We start from the raw sequence: 14,729 nt of genomic DNA on the forward strand, positions 1-14,729 counted from the left end.
GGAATTTAGCCCTCACAGGAAATGGGGTATGTGTGTATATATTATAGGAACAAAGGAGTTTTGTGAGGGTATATGGAGTTAGGCAGTTGGCAATGAGTATTGGAGCAAGACAGTTGCAAAAAAGGAGAAATATAGTTTTAATGCTGGATAGTGAGTTTTAAACCTTAATTTACAAAGTTTAAGTTACTGTAGTCCTTATTATTTTATGGAAGGAGTGATATTCACCTGACAGTCTTGGACACTAATTACTATAAAGGATAATATTCACTATAAAGAAAATATTTACTTAGAGGATATTTATTTTACCATAAAGGATATTCCGGGACACCATTTGTTATAACTGACATTATTTTACTACAAAGGATATTGACAATATTTTACTGAAGGATAGTCTGGGACTCTATTGCTTATTAATTAAAGGATACTATTTGTTAGGATCGGACATTCATTATACCATTTATTCTGTTCAACTATACTGGTGTCGTGGAAGATCTGATGTCGTGAAAGATCTGTACCTGATGTCACCAGCACGCCAACTCACCAGAACAGATTTATAAATTAAGTGTATTTACTTTAACTTTTGGGTGCGCACCTCACGACTGTAAGTTGTTTTATTTCATTCCTTGACTGGGCCCAGATCAGCTGTTTGTTGTTTGTTATTCATAATTATAATTTCATTTGATCCAATCCAGTTGAGTTTTCCATTTTTTATGTGTCTTGCTCTGTGTTTGGTCATCACACCAAATCCAGAGTTCTCTGATCAAGAACAAACATTTATTTTCAGTGGCTAACACCCTTACATGAACCTTTTTTTAAAGTCTAATATCAACTTTGTCTTAGCTTTTGTTACAACCGGGCAACATCATATTTTCCAGAATCTACTCCTTTCTTCCTATCAAAGACATCCGCTGTCCCCAGTTGAAATCTCATGACACTGCAGAGTGCACTCAACCAGAAGTCCACTGTAACCGAAGATGTAAATCATTAGGAAAAGTGATACCTTCCAACCAATACAAATTAAACTCAATATTAATTTCGTTCTCTGTGCTCCATTCGTAGAACTACGAATAGCAGATTGTTACACAGGTTTACCAGTATGACTTCACTACGATGGAAAGAATATACAACAAGAGGACTAGCATCAATTGAAAATGAAACGAAAACTGGCATTTATCCTTGCCAAAAGAAAAATGAATATATGGGACGGTGATGATTAGCCGGTTTGTTTTGGACGTAATCTCTACTCGTATAACTCAATTAATACATGGACGGGTAGCGTCATATTGAGTAGTTATTGGCGCAACCTTGCGTCTAGTCTCGGGAAGATTTTCCTAGGCGCCCTACATGGGGATCAATTTCAAGGAGACCATGGTTACACCCGTTACTTTATTAAATCATGGATTAACCACTGGTTGTCATTGATGAGTTTTGTTGGGTTTTTTTTTCAGATGGGGTAAAGTGTCATCAAATTTCGGCTGCTCCTTTTCCTGATGACAAAGAAGTGCAGGTCAACCTGTGGATTATAATTTGTTTGACGATTTCTGTAACATTACTTTGTGTCTTTAGTGGTAAGTTTGCGTTTCTATCGCAAGTCAAGACAAGTCACAAGTCATATATACTTATGCCGCCAATTAGCAAGTCAAATATGAAAGCAGCTTATAAAGTAATGCTATAAGTATAGGCAAATCAACATATAACTGCCTAAGGTGCAACAAAGTAGTCCTAATTTGTGAAGTAATGTGGCTCCGGTGGATGGCTTGCATCAGTGCAGTTAAGCTGCATTGATATCTAACAAAAGTAATAATCATGCAAGTCGATTGGACAACAATTGAAATTTATGTAATGTGTAAAAGTAAGTTGGCCTGACGTTTTGATCCTAGCAGGATCTTCTTCAAAGGCTAAATGACAATTAACAGTAACAGAAGGGACAAAAGCACGCACAGAATACAGACAAGTTAAATGAGCACGGTAAACACAATGAGATATATGTAAGGGGATTAGTAGACAAGGGATGGAGAGAAGAAAGCAACAGGGGTAGAGGAGAAGTGGGAGATAAACAGTGGAGGGACAAAGAGAGGATTAAAGATTTTTCTTCACACCTTTCTGTCTTTGTACTCTAGTTTTTTTCTCTACCCCGTTCCTTTAATGTGCCCTTTATGTTTTAGACCATGTCTCAGCAGCAGCAGCAGACGTGTCTGCCAGCTTGTGTAAAAATGCATTGTTGATATTTATACAAAATTAACCAATTTTGCGCATCACAGAAACCAGTCAATGAAACATCAAAACAAGTCTGCTTACGAAGTATGGTAAACTAACAAAAGAGGCAGTTTGGTTCATAATTATGGTACAACTGCACGATATCATAAACTGGGAGCACAGGTGGTGGTGCGAAGTTACCGGAAGCGGCAGCATGTTTAGAGAAAATATATATGTAAACAAATAACAGAGGAGGATTTAATATAACGTTCTATGGAGTTTTATCTAAGAGTTCTAGAGGCCCGGATGATGTAACTAGTTTCAAATATGTTGCTGTTTCGTAGCGAGTTTTTCACACAAATACACATGTTGCATACAGAAATTCGATTTCTCTGGAATGTATTCCAAAGCGCTGATAGGGTGAAGCACCCTGCTTCCTTTGCATTTTGGTAATATTCTTTCTTTTCTACTAAGTAATCATCTAATTACGCCTCCGAATGCACTATTTGGCGTCTAAAGTTTTATAATTTACACTTCTGCGGACCAAAGGCCTTCGACAACCTTTTTCATCTCAACGTATAATTTGCATTAGGGGTAGAACTACCCAACGGATGGTTGTCACCTAATGCTTGTTGTTTTTGTATTTTGTAGTTTTCTAAAGTTCTTTTAAATTCGTTGCTATTTAAGTGAATGATTAAGATATTTGTCGAGTCGTCAAGCTATATGCAACGCATTGACTCAGCAATTTGTCAAACTTTGTCAGAATGTCTCGTTTGCGCAATTAAAATTTGTCAATTTGTCTTTCTTTCATTATAGCGCTCATAGTCATCAGGAAATATTTTGCAAAGGTGATCAGTCACAGACATGTAAGTATGTACAGTATTTTAGATCCTCCTGCATGCAGGAACTCGCGAAGAAGCCTCATTGGCTTATCAAAGCCGCAAGCTGACCGAAGCCAGTCTCTTAGATTCATATTTAACGTCCATGATAATGAATTGTCAATTGTCAACAACTCTGTAACTGGACGACATACATTAATCTTGGAGTAGCTCGAGCTCGGGACCTCATGATTGAAAGGCACCGGCGTTAAATACTGATCTAACACTCCTGAATGTATATGTATATATTTCCTTGCGTCTTTCAATGAATACATTATCCATACTGATTGCTACGACTTCATTGCATTGTTCTACACATAGTTCTGGGAATTCAACAGAAGTCTATTAATTGGCAATGTATTAGCGTTCAGTGCATTTATAACACAAATAAATGTAGGCATCCCTGCCAACCACCCTCCTCCTCATGAGATGAGAAATTGAGATGTCTTCATTCAGTTGAATTAAAATGTGTGTTTTTATCAAACGATTTCATTATTTTATGATTTCATTTCATTATATATTTGATCCAATCACAAAAACAGTATACAAACAACAAAGTACGAAAACACAAAGCGGATTAGGATGTACAAAAGGAAACCAAATTCCTGTAGCCCGAAGGCTTGTACACCCTTACAATAAGAGACTTCGAATTAAAATAAATATGTAATATTCACAAATAAACCATAAGAAATATAAGAATTAAAATTGACAAAATTACACTGGTGATAAAGATAAGAAATGTTCTTTAATATTGCACACAAATGACTGGTGGGAATCACACAAGAGCAAATTCCTGGTCTCAGGGGGAAGTTCATACCAAATCCTAGGAAATTGGTTCAAAAACTTCATTTTTAAAACATTTGTTTTTGCAAAAGCATGATTAAAAAGTAAATTCTCAGTGTGGCGGGAATTTACATTGATGTTTACAATAGCAGGACAAGAGAATTTACCAAAAAGGCACTTTGTAACAAAAAGAACCAAGAGAAGTTTATAACGAGATTAATAAAATGTCAAAAGTTTGTAAGAATATTTGCCACTTTGACTAGAAGAATACTTCCAAATGGAGTTTGAGGACAGAACTCTCTTACTGTAGATATAAACAATTATCATTGAATATAAGGAAAGTAATGGAATAGAGAATGGTGGTAGAAAGGTGAATGTTGTTGAACTTACACAGTACGAAAAACTCTTTGTAATGAACTCTTAATAAATTCAAGTCATTTCGTGTTTCCTTTCAGATGCAAGCGGTACCAGTTACGGAATTAAATTCCGTATTTAAGGACAGACTCGTTTACATTCCTACGACCTAAATGAAATTATAATAAATAACAATTATAGTTACCAGCCCGTTAGTTGGTTTTATTCTTTTCTAGTTGTTTATTTGTTTAATTAATTATTCATTGCCTTTGTAACAGGCACTGCTCTTAAACGCATTAATACACCAATTTATTTTATAATTATGAAAATGAACCGTCATTTTAATTGTTTTAATTATGTAATATGCGTACTAATTGCACTAGAATTAATATACACTGTAGCTGAATTACAATCCTTTAGTGTAATTCTTTATATATATTTAATTCTAAATTTGTATCGATGCGAACTCATATTCAGAGATCACTATCACTTGTGAACTCTTAAAATTGTCTGTTCAAATATGATCAGAACCCTGTCAAATTTGAACAGTTTGCCTGATCAGACGGGCACCAAACAGACTCTGTTTACATTGATCAGAATATTCTCTTAAAAAACAAGACAAAGAATCAGATCAAATAATAAAAATAACCAGATTTTCAGACCAGATGGGATCTCATCAGATTTTGTTGAAATTGATAAGTATATTTTCAAATACTGAATGCAATACATTGATAATAATGTCACACCGATATGTGAACAAGAAATAAGGGCACAAACAAATATTTGAATTAAACAGAGTATATTAGAGCTTCATATGGCTAGATATCCACTATACTGAGTACATTGAATGTGACGGTGCTGGGGGGGGGGGCAGCTTCATTGATCATTGCTAATCACGGCTCCTGCAGGTTGAATCACATTGAATACAATTTTTGAAAGTACATCTTATAAACTCTTTGACAATAGATTACAGAGGATGGGGCAGGAAGCCTACTGTCCACATATGTACCTTTCTCCTTAAACAGAGGTTATAATTAAGCTACTAAGAAATGGCCACACTTTGACATTATTGGTAGAGATATGGTGCAGAGACAGGTGTAGGGTTGTAGTGATCTACTGGGACTTAGATGTTGGAAATTTATATTATTATGTTGACAGCTTGTAAACAGAAACTGTTAGTAATCTTTCTGAGAAGTGTGATGTAGGAGAACGTCATGTCTGTGTTACTAGTAAATTGATTGTGTTGAATGTCTGCTAATATGCAACAGTGTTAAGGGTAATAATTATTTTTGTTGTCGCTCATGTTCAGATGAGCCCTGAATATCAGCACCTATTTTCGAGCGTTCATCGAACACCGTGAGAATGAAGACTCAGGGTTTTTTTTTGGCTGATATGTCAATTATATACTATACGTTGTTTTGTTTTTTCGGTGTCCAACCGTCGAGCACCACATTGTCTATTGAGCATTCTTGTCTCGAAAAGTGAGACATGTTTCTTTTAATGATTCTCACCACTTTTTGCATAAGTTATCAATTGTTCACCTTACCACAATCATTAATGTAATCAGATGTGATAAAATTGTGTAAAGCCTATTCTGCAAAGATATTAGGTCATGCAATTATGATTTTTCTAGGGACACTTTTATTCTAGGAATGGTCAAAAGGTAATGGTGGTGCAATGGAGAGATTTGGCTAAGTGTTCTTTAATCTGGTTAAAATGTTATCGTCTGTGAATATGAAGTTGTCTGACTTGACACTTGTCATTCAATCTTATGGTTTGTCTTGTTGTTTGCATAAGTATATTTAACTTTTGTGTATTGAGTGGTGAGTTTGTGACACTGCCTGTGTACTGGGTCTATTTTGATAAATACTTATGTTTATGCTTGTTGTATGCATGTGTGAATATAACTTTTCTGTTTTGAAATGGAATGGATAACTGGATTGTCGAATTTTTCACAGCTATCGGAATTTTGTTGTCCGTTTGCTTTAACTTTATGCGAACCTAGTAGTTTGACAATCGTTAGGATGTGTCTATGTTTGTCTGGATAGCGCAAAGAGAGAATTTCCTATAAAATGTAGTTTCTGTGTATGTATACATTTTCCAGTTTCAGCAGCGTTTCAAGTCGAGTTTGAACTGGCTTGAAATCAGAGTTGCAGTTTAGAAATAATTTTTGTTGGGCCACTATAGAATGTGGGATAAAGTCCGGAGAGGTTGTTTTAATATAACAGTTTGAAACCTTTAATCGTAGTTAGCATCGTGGTAAGTGGTTATCAATAAACATCTTTTATATGAATATGGGATGAGGTCCGGAGAGTTTGTTTTAATGTAACAGTTTGAAACTTTTAATCGTAGTAAGCATCGGGGTGATCAAATAATCTCTTTAACATGAAACTGCTCGTCTTGTGTCTTCATTGTGTTCTGCGTTTAAATTGGGAATTCAAAAATATGTAGTTTGCCTCCAAATAAAATTTCTCTCTTATATTGAATCCAGTTGAGTAACATATTAAGTTTTGGTTCAATGTTTCGTAGAACTGTCTTAAATTTGAATCAATAGTTAATTGCAATGATATCATAGTGACAGACAATGGTAAAGAAGTCGATATATTCAACACTTATATATTCACATATATTCAAAATTGTGACATTTTATCTCAAAATTTGAAAGGTCCCTCCAAAAAAGGGCAAAACTTTGTCTTTTTATCTCAAACTTTTACTATTAAATTAAAATTTGTGATTTATTAGATAAGCAAAAAAGGCAAACGAACTTTCAGGGGAAAGATTGAGAAGGGTAGCTTAGCTTCCTTCAACCTGAAAGTAGGGCTATAAATGATATTTCCTGCTTTTATTTATATTTTTATTTTTCGGGGTACTCATAGGGGAGAACGATTGCTCCCATTGCTACGCCCATCCCTTCCCCGACTACGTCCATGTTCCAGAGCAGATTCTTCTTACAACTGAATCTTAAAGGAACAATTTATTTTTACTACGGAATTTTGAGACATAAATCTTACTACTGAAGGCTTACTAGCAGGCCTGCTGTCACTTCGAGGCCCGTTAAACAAGTTTAACCCCAGTGTATCAGTTGAGAGATCCAATCAAATTGTATTATTTTTCTTGCATTCTAGCACCACTATTGTTCATCACTTCAACGTTGTCCAGCAGCACAGTGAGATAATTTAGATTTCTCTTGCGAGCATCGAGAAGACTCCTCCTATATAAAAAACGATCCCTGTTACACGACATTAAACACTTCTTGTGTAGCTATCTCAACGGGCGTGTGCTACTTTCTTAAGATGTGCAGCTTCATAATGTTAATGAATAGACATTCTGTATAATTTTGTGCAGGAATGTCAATGCCGAAGTACTAGCATTAATTTACACACTTGTAGTATAGCAACATAAAACAGGTGCATTAGTCTATTTAATGAGAACGACAATACTGGATACTGTGGACACTACAGAAAGCACTAAAGTCGACACGGGTTAAAATATTTTCCAATTTACTCCAGAAAACATCCATACATAATATAGTCATCGCCAGATATGTGATTTTTGAACCTTGAATTTAGCTAACTACTGTACAATCATCTAAATTTATACTATGACTTTTCGTGGTAGCTAAGTTTCTTACTCTTTATTTTTACCTTTAGGCATGTTCTCCCTCCAAAACAATACGATTTTCTGCTAACAAATTATGAATTTAGAGCACAAACTATCAAGCATGAATTGAGTTTATTTGCAATGTAAGAGCACCGCGATTTAGGAAAAAATCAGGGTTAATATGCTGACACATTAGATAACTTACAATTGATAAATATTATTTCATCTTTCTCCGGTACTTAAAATCTGAACCGTTCAACGTAAAAGAGAAAGAAAACAAAAATGTTAAATTTAATATAGTCAAAAGAATACCAAAAACGACAGCCAATATTAGAAACAAAGAGATGATATACCGACTAAAATAAGACTATACAGCTTATACTTACAACCTGGGGGGGGGGGGGGGGGTCCAGAACTATCGTATTAGGGAGAAGTATATCAAAAGCAGACGCAAACTAAAAGGCACAAAACTTGTGATCAAATAATTAAGAGGTGACAAAGGAAAACCAGCAATTACTTCAGGCAGCAAAAAAAAAACTGGTCCCACGATGGCAAAATAGTTGCTCTGGTACGCAAAAACAACAGTAAAGTTAACAAAATAATCTGGGGGCTCAATAACTACAACGTCTCCGAATGGAAGCTAATTTTACAACTATGTGGAAACAAAGGTGTGTTAATTTGTGTTCCATCATTTTTTTATTTGTATCTGAAATCTTAGTAGTTCGAATATGTTTTATTGTTATGAGTGCAAAAACGTCATAAACGAAGCTTTGTTTCTCTAAAATGTAGTTAGCCTACTTGTGTTGACAGTCTGAATAATTTTTTGTCTTGGTAATAGTAACGCTTGCCAATGTTGGACTTGTGATCCTTGCTACCATTGTTGTCTTCCTTTTAATAACGCAATCGATCATCATGATTTTTAAGACAAACTCCGGGGAAGAAATCTTTCAAGTGTGAAGAATAATTTTAATATTTCACATGCAGACGATGCAGATGCATATATGGACACGTATCGTTATTTCGATATTGATTCATTCCATCAATTCGCTCATCATTCTTTTTCGATTTTCCATGTTAATAATCGAAGCCTAAACAAAATGTTTAATTCAATTGCTGACTTTTTGTCTCTCTTAAACCATGATTTTTCTGCTATAGGCTTCAGTGAAACATGGTTCAGTGATCAAATATCACCAACAATTCATCTCGAACACTACACACTAGTAGAGAGTCATTGGGTCAATAGCAAAGGGGGAGGGGTATGTCATTTTTATTTCAAACAGATATTATTTTAGAAATCTTCTTCAACAAAGTGTTGAAAGTCTTTTTATTGAAATTACTGATTTGAATGAAAAGACTTTTATTGTTGGTGTGACTAACAGACGTCCACGGACTTCCATTTGTACTTTCAATGATTTTATCAGTCCAGTTTCATCCTGAGTAAGATTTCTTGTGAAGACATAGACGGTTACATAATGGGCGATTTTAATATTATTTACTCAAAACTTGGTCTTTTGATTTCGCAAACATTGTATTTTCCAACAACTTTTTCCCCATAATTACAAAGGCCACTCGTGTTAGTGACGTTTCTGCCTCTTTAATAAAAAATATATTTACTAATACTAACAGTTCTTTAATTTCTGGTGTGTTGATATCCGATACAAGCGATCACTTTCCTGTCTTTTAAGGACTTCTATAAACCAAAGTGAAGCTGAGAACGGCTTGTACAGTAGAAATTATGCTACCAGTAATATCAGATCAGTTAATTTTCACCATTCATTATTTCGATTTGAATTATATTTATTCAATTGGGGATGTAAATTTTGCATATAATAATTGTACTTCAGTTTTCCAAAAGAGTTACGAAGATTGTTTCCCTTTCGTATATATCAGTAACTCTAAGCGCCGTGAAAAAGGGCACCAATGGATAACGAGTGTACTCTAGAGTCCATTAAATGCAAAAACAAATATATCGTAAGTTTTAAAGAGTCCTACGCAGATCAATTCTGTTTATTATCGGATGTATCGTAATAAATTGAACCACGTTATTCGTATTGCTAAGAAACGTTATTATTTTGACAAGTTTCTTAACTTTAAGAATGACATAAAGCGTATACTTGGTCAACTATTAATGGTATTCTGCATACAAAAAATACAAAAACCAGGGTACACGATGCAATGAAATTTGATGGCAATCTAATTAACGATCCGAATACAATTGCTAATGCATTTAATGTCTTTTTTTCGTCAACACTGGGCCAACGTTGGCTTAAAATATCCACAGCAATACAACTGCCGATAATTATTTAGAAAATGCTAATCCGTCACTTATTTTGATGTCACCGACAGACGAACATGAAATATAAAAGGTTGCTCTGTCTTGCTTAAAACCAAATAAATCTGCTAATTTTGAAAAACCTGGTGAAATTCATCAGAAACTGTTGAAATGTTCACCAGGAGCTGCGTTTATGTGCCACCCTCCATATCCTGGTTTTTTTCACCAGGTTTCTTGGTGAATGAGATGATAACAAGATCCTAGTACGAATAACCAAAATATCCTAGTTAAATTTCCTGGTTAGATTTTACCGTTATCTTGTTTAATATTAAAGAATTTCCACCTCATTCCTAGTTAAATCACCACTTTCCGTATTAATACTATTAGGTATATCACATTATCCTCGATTAAAGTTGCAATGCATTCAAATTATGAAAAGGTAAAACATAAATGATTAAACAACATAATTAATGTTACCGAAAGTTTATTTGTAACTTTTTACTTTTGAATATTGAGTAAGTGAACTTTCGCAATATAGTTAAATGAATTGCTCAAATATTTATACGATGAATTTCTACAAGAAATGCAAAACTGAAGTCAAATATTTGAGGGCATATTCATCGTCACATGCCGAAGCTATGATTGCTCGACGTCAACTGTGAAGTATAACAGGGAAAACCAAGACCTTGTGCAACACTTTTGCACAGGGAAACAAAATCCCTTGAACTACGGAACAAGAATTGAACAAAAGTGAACTTAGTTATAGCAAACGTGCTATGATTGTACTATGGAAAATGAGCCCTTTACCTGTCTCCTAATAAAATTTGATCAAAGCCTCTCTCAATAACCTTTATGTTACAACAAAAGCCAGTCATGTGGCAGTAGCTACTTTTCTTTAAACTAGACAGGAAGGTCTTAAAAGATCTACGTTCACATTGTTGTTGATAAGGATGACCTATTACCAAATTAGTGTTTTAATTGAATTATTTAATGATTTGTAATTAATTTATATTTTAAATTGAATTACCAATATAATTTACCACTTCGCACTGGCAAAACGAACATCTTTAACCAATAAATCTAAGCAGGGCTCTGCAAGACAATCATTAGGCTACCACAGATACCATTAGTGTTATAGTCATGAGCTCCTCCGTTGACCACATTTTCTTGTGCAAACTATTTAAACTCAAACACAAAGTGGTAATTGTAGATTATTATAATCAAAAGAAAGATTTATTTGAAAAGATTTTGAACTAAGAGTTAAAGAAATAGACCTTTAACATGACATTTCTGAAAATAACATGACATTTCTGAAGCTTCATACTTAACAACAGTTATGATCACGTTTGCATACATCAACACATCCACATGTCTGTCCGTGGACGAATAACCATTTCCAAAGAATTAACTGAACCGACCCCTGAATGACCTAACACATAAAATTCATGAACACCTACATATGTCTCTTTATCACAGGTCATCTCTGTCTCAGCTTCATTGAATGGTAGAAGCAGGGTATTTTTCAATTGTGGACAGAGAGATGGATTAAAATGCAAAAAATCTAAACTTTTCTCATAAACAGCTGCAATCACATTCCTAGTGTGCATTGTCCAAGCCAAAGAAATGATTCTACTACTGCAAAGCTGTAATACTTATAGCAGCCTCTCTCAATTTCGCACTTTCACCTCCTCCAGATATTTTGGCATGTTTGTACCAATCTTGGAAAGGAATGAATTAATCGGTTTTTTTTTTACAGTCTACTAGTTTGTTCCGATTTTGTGTCCCTCAGTTCCGGTTGTAGAAAAGGAATACATTGCATAAGCCTGTTTTTTATAGCAAGTGCAGTAACAGGCTGTGTTGGCAGCTAATAAAAGATCACGATTCTTCACGGTAGTTTTCCTCTGACCTTTTCCGACGAACAAGAAAATGGAGAATTTAGTACACACAGCCTGTGTTCAAGAATTTGACATACCAATTTCCTTATAGGTGAAGGTCAAATGTGTAAAAGTCAGTACACGATAGGCTACTTCGGATTCTGCGGATACTCCAGTGGGTACACTTCACAGAAATTAGACCGGTACCGTATCGACATCCACATCTATCAGGCCAACTGTGTTGACACAGGTAGAACAGTTGCCTCCTCGGCATCTACCTTCACCTCTACCTGAGCTTCACTCGAGCTCGTCTCCAGGAACTCTAAGCAAGATAATCCTTTTAACAACCAGATACCGGAGACCAACTAGCAACAACCAAAAATCTGGTCCAAGCGTTCCTCCTCGGTAGCTCTCTTAATGGGCCAACTTTCGTCTCAAGCTGTTAATGGAATACGTCAGATGGGATCAGGGATGCCTCAGCTCCTGTGTCAAGTACACAACCAAGACCAAATCCTCCAATCGTCGCCATCATTGTGGGACTAGGCGAAATACGGGATGCCATAATATTATCATTCTGATCATCCGTGATCCCACTAACAGCTCCAATTTTCATTTCTGCAGGCGATTCTTCCACCTCTACCACCTCGCCTCTAATAGAATAGCCTAGAAATTTCCTGGCCGTGAAACTGAAGGTGCACCTGCTGGTGCCTGCGACTGCTGCTGAGAATGCCAGGCCCCAGGTCGAGAAGCCCACCGGTTGGATCCTGGTCTGGTGTCAACCTGCTATATGTCCTTTATTATAACACTTATAGCAAACACTCTCTGACAGAGGGGGTCTTCTGGGGCTGGGTAGCTTGAAATGCCTCGTGGCAAGTTCCCCGCTAAGACGCTCCACGGCATCGACTAGACTCTTCTACAGAGGTCGGCTATCAGGAACATCTGGTCGGGCTTTGTGTCCTTCGGCGATTCCACCTGAGCCACCCTTGCCCTGGTCGTTCGAGCAGATGACTGTGACTGTTCAGTCTCCTGAAAAGGGGTAAGGGCTTCCTGCCGCATCACGGCGAAGCTCTCAACCGTCGCCATGTCAATCCTCCGGAGTTCCCGTCCTACCCACGTATCTCTGGCTCCCTGCACAAACTGCAAGCACAGTGCTCCATCTCTCAGGTGGCGGAGAGCGCTGTCGTCTTTTTCTGTTGGAGCAGCCATTTACATCTTGGAATACATCTTTAAGGCTGCAACAATCTTGTCAAAACCTTTCCATTCCATTTCACCCATACACTTCACTTCCTCTCTAGCTGAACCACCCAGATGTTCAACCAATTGCCTTGCCTTCTCCTCTTGGGTAGGCTTGAAGAGGGACACAATTGTCTTGAACTCCTCCAGCCACTCCAGCAATGACAGCTCGCCAGCTCGGTGGGGGGGGGGGGTCCTGTGAATTTTGACCGGCGACATTGTGGGATACCTTGAAATCTCATGGCCTTTTTGAAGAATTGAGCCATCGTTGCTAGGTCTGTCTGTGATAGTTGGGCTCCGGGGAAATCCTCCTCACCACTGACATTCTCCTGTGACATGACTGGTTTACAATTGTAACAATAATTATATACAATAAAAAATAATATACTATCAACTTATTCTTACTGAATCTGAGGCTGTTCTTGCTTCTGTCTCCTGTCCTTGTCTGGGTCTAGGTCTGAGTCACGTCGCACAATATACCACACGACCTGGATTCAGGTAGCACCAGCTTTACACACATCAAATCTTCACGAAAGGCTCAAACCATATAACTTTCGCACAGCTGAAACTGGCATTTTGCCTGGACAACAGCAGAGAGTGAAGTGTCCACATGGGTGCAGGGCAGGGAGTTACATACACTCACTCGGCGTAAGGATATTACCATAAAACCTTTCTTTTCACAATGTAATATGCCTTAATGTAGCAATAAATGTGAATGTTAATAAATTAAAAAGTTCCATACTTAATTACATAATCTAAACAACTAAAACCACATAACTGCTCAAATGTCAATGTCAATGATATCATGAATATTCAATAGTTAATATTACTTGAGGCAGTAGGTCCTGGGCATGTGAGAGTCACATGCAAGGCCAATTAGTGTAACCCACACTTAGACAGATTAAAGTGGCAGCATGGATTTTTACTTTAGTACAGTACCAAAAATGTTTTAGTTGCTCAAATTTGGAGTCATTTCCCCAACGTAACTACGTCCAAACCTGAAGTTTATAATGGCATTGAATCTTAACGATTGCGAAATACGACGGAAAACTTACAAACCGGAAGCAAAGACATAACGTAGGCATAAACCTAATGGTTCACATCGGTATCGTTCATTCCAATAGCAACGTCGTATGTACAAACAACACACATTTGTAATGCAACGACGTATGCAGTGAGCGCCACAGTATAGCTATAGGCAAATTGTTTACGACCTTTGAAGTCGGATTCGACGGATGCCCGTGAGTAAATTTCCAGTTGCCAACAACCTCTCCTATTGTTATGAGGCGTAACGCACATGTTTTCTAGTATGCTAGTCGGTTGGAGATACGGTAGATTATAAGTCACTGGGTTTCCGCAATTTGACCTCTAGTTACTCCAAATGACCGTTGACCTCTACAAAACCAATAGGCGTCTTGTTCTTAACGTGTCACAACTACATACTAAATATGAGATTGGTCCAAGCTTCCCATCTTCATGAGATATCGTGTTTACAAGGTTTTCACAGTTTGACCAGAAGTGACCCCAAATGAACTTTGT

The 14,729-nt window shown here is 36.7% G+C and overlaps 1 protein-coding gene across 8 annotated transcripts in view; it reads left to right on the forward strand.

Annotated features, from left to right (window-relative positions):
* LOC139976424 (uncharacterized) overlaps positions 1-14,729 on the forward strand; it is a 289,428-nt gene that overhangs the window by 49,134 nt on the left and 225,565 nt on the right. For 4 of the 8 annotated variants that reach the window (XM_071985134.1, XM_071985135.1, XM_071985136.1 and 1 more), the window contains 3 exons: positions 1,449-1,568; positions 3,013-3,062; positions 4,313-4,793. The exons of 3 other annotated variants lie outside the window; for them this stretch is intronic. In XM_071985134.1, the coding sequence (XP_071841235.1) occupies positions 1,449-1,568; positions 3,013-3,062; positions 4,313-4,384 (242 nt within the window). In that variant the 3' untranslated portion in view covers positions 4,385-4,793. Of the gene's footprint in view, positions 1-1,448; positions 1,569-3,012; positions 3,063-4,312; positions 4,794-5,448; positions 6,603-14,729 lie in introns of those variants that run through there. One more of the 8 variants, XM_071985138.1, reaches the window with a different exon arrangement.

This window comes from Apostichopus japonicus, chromosome 11 (genome assembly GCF_037975245.1).
Source record: "Apostichopus japonicus isolate 1M-3 chromosome 11, ASM3797524v1, whole genome shotgun sequence".
Classification (NCBI taxonomy): domain Eukaryota; kingdom Metazoa; phylum Echinodermata; class Holothuroidea; order Aspidochirotida; family Stichopodidae; genus Apostichopus; species Apostichopus japonicus.